Source organism: Pagrus pagrus, assembly GCF_965226575.1.
Source record: "Pagrus pagrus genome assembly, chromosome: 10".
Classification (NCBI taxonomy): Eukaryota; Metazoa; Chordata; class Actinopteri; order Spariformes; family Sparidae; genus Pagrus; species Pagrus pagrus.
Genome location: NC_140194.1, coordinates 1,199,787 through 1,202,273, shown reverse-complemented (window position 1 = coordinate 1,202,273; position 2,487 = coordinate 1,199,787). Strand labels below are relative to the sequence as shown.

The following is a 2,487-nucleotide window of genomic DNA, read 5'->3' as shown; positions in this document are numbered from 1 at the left end:
TGGTGAAAAAAGGTAAACATTAGGCAGCTAGTGTTAGTAAAGTTAACTAGTGCACAAACTGGCAACCACCTGAGGGGGCAGAAGATGGGAACAACAGTGGTGTTGTGACGTGAATGTGATGGAAGGAGGAGATGGAGCTCCACATTTAGAGCCTGAATGTTCTCAATAACACCTTTAAAGAAACAACATGGTGGATATTAGAGTTTTTCACCGTTCAGCTGCAACACAATATTGTTCGTCACCATCCAGCCGCCTCACTGTCTCCTCTTTCACAACTTTCTCTCAGCCAAAACCAAGCCCCGTCCAATCCGGTGCAGCGCTGTGCACTCTGGGTGTTGTAGTTCTTCTACCTTTTGAGTAGAAGTGAACACCACAGCCCTTTGACTCTGTTTTCTCTGCTCATGTAGCATCAAGTTAAAAACAGAGAGAGTTTTATTTAAGGGCGTCTTTCCAGAGATGAAACACTTCTTTAACTGCTCTGTTCCACTGTCACACACACCTTCAGGGGTGATATCTTCAGTTCTTCCACAGTGCTAATGTATGGAAACATCCTCTCAGTGAAAGTGTGTGTGAAGGTGTGTAGGTGTGTGTTAGTATCAGGATCAGAGAACGACAGCTTTCCTCTGTTCCAGTCCAGATTCACTCTGATCCTCTGGAGCTTCTTCTGCACTTTGAGATCAGTGGATGGAGCTGATGGTGACCACACTGAGAATTTACCATTGTGTAACCCTATTCTCCATAATCCAGACAGGGTGCGTCCCTTCCTCTGAGCAGACTCTGCTAACACACCCAGTACCCAGAATGTACCGTCTCCAACCTCGATGTCCCAGCTGTGAGTCCCTGAGTTAAAGCCCTCAGAGCCCAGGACAGACCAGAAGTAATCAAACCTCTCTGGATTATCAGGAAGCTGCCGTCTCTCTCCTCGTCTCACGCTGCTCAGATCTTCAGACAGGATGAGTTTGGAGTAAGCAGTGTTTGGGTCCAGAACCACAGGAGTGTAGGAGACCATGTCCTTCATCTTGTTCCAGATGTTGAAGCTCAGGTTGCCCAGGTGTTTGGCCTGGTCTATCAGAGCTCCTGAGGGCAGCTGTGGATCCTCCAGCAGGGGGCGCTGCTGGACTCTTTCCACTGCAGCCTTGTAGTTGTGCAGGAATGAGACGTCTTCAGCTCTCAGCTCCTCCTCTGTGGCTCTGACTGTGTGTGAAAGAGCTGCTATCTCTCTGCTCAGAGCCTCCATCTTCTCCTTCATCATCTGACTCTTCTGCTCCTCTTCCTCCCTCAGTGCAGCCATCCTGGCCTCCTCTTCCTCTTCTAGAAACTGGTGAAGCTTCTTAAACTGCTCCTTAATCTGCCTCTCTGTGTGTCGGGCCTGGACCTTCATGTGTTCTGCTGTCTGATCAAACTTCACTTTAACTTCTTCAAAAACCTTTAACTTCTTCTTTAAAGGCTCCAGAGTTTCCTGAAGTTTCTTCTTGTGTTGTTGTGCAGCTTCATCGATGGGTCTGAATCTGTGGTTGGTGTGTTGTTCTGAGTCTCTGCAGACGAGACACACCGGCTGCTGATGGTCCAGACAGAAGAGTTTGAGTTTCTCAGAGTGCAGACTGCAGAGATCCTCTGAAGCTCTCTGATCTCTCTCCTGTAAGAAGGTCTCACACAGGTTCTTTAACACCAGGTTTAAAGGTGGTAGATCCTTTGAAGATCTTCTCTTACAAAATGGACACTGACGTGTTTGTCTCTGTGTCCACCAGCTCTGCAGACAGTCTTTACAGAAGCTGTGGCTACATGACAGAAGGACCGGCTCTCTGAAGACATCATGACACACCGGACAGCAGAGATCCTCCTCTAACCTGGAAGCCATTTTGTCTCTGAGTGACGCTGGGAACACAGCAGACAGTACAGTCAGTCACAGCTCCACTTCCTGCTTCACTTCACTGAAGTTTACTTTCAGTTCTGGTTCTGGTCGGACTCACCTTCAGTGTGTGGAGCGTCTGCAGTGTTGTAGTTTCCTCCTCCTCTCTCCTGTAGACGAACTCACTCAGAGGACGTTGTTAGTTCAGTCTGAAGGTGAATCTGATCGTCCGTCAGTCTGTGTGTCCCTGTACTGAAGAACTGTTTCCTGGTTTGTCTCAGGTGACTGAGGGGAGTGTTTCAGTCCAAAGTACTGATTTATTGCTGAAAGTGTAGCGTGACAGTGCAGCAGGCTGCTGCCTGGGTACAGTACTTGAGTCTGATCCGTAGGATCGGAGTGAATCGGGACTGGAGCTGAAGCGAGCCGTCGTTCTCTGAACAGCTAAATAAGGGGGTTATATAAAGAGGGGCTATAGTCCAAACCAACCCAACACTGCCTCAACTCCTGCTGTTAATCATACTTTTGTCTTTACATTTGAGGTTCATAATCATCTTTTTGAAACATTTTGGAATATTTTAACTTGATAGTTGTGACATTTTTCTAATTTGTTTGTGCACCAAGATCTTTAATTTCTCTGA

The 2,487-nt window shown here is 47.3% G+C and overlaps 1 protein-coding gene across 1 annotated transcript; it reads right to left on the bottom strand.

The window, feature by feature from the left end:
- Window positions 1-460: 460 nt before the first annotated feature.
- Window positions 461-2,001, bottom strand: LOC311264456 (nuclear factor 7, brain-like). The gene is made up of 2 exons (XM_084365326.1): window positions 1,971-2,001; window positions 461-1,875 (listed from the first exon to the last, which is right to left on the bottom strand). Exon 2 carries the CDS (start codon window positions 1,856-1,858, stop codon window positions 470-472), a length of 1,389 nt encoding a protein of 462 aa, XP_084221452.1. The 5' UTR covers window positions 1,859-1,875; window positions 1,971-2,001; the 3' UTR covers window positions 461-469.
- Between the last annotated feature and the right edge of the window lie 486 nt (window positions 2,002-2,487).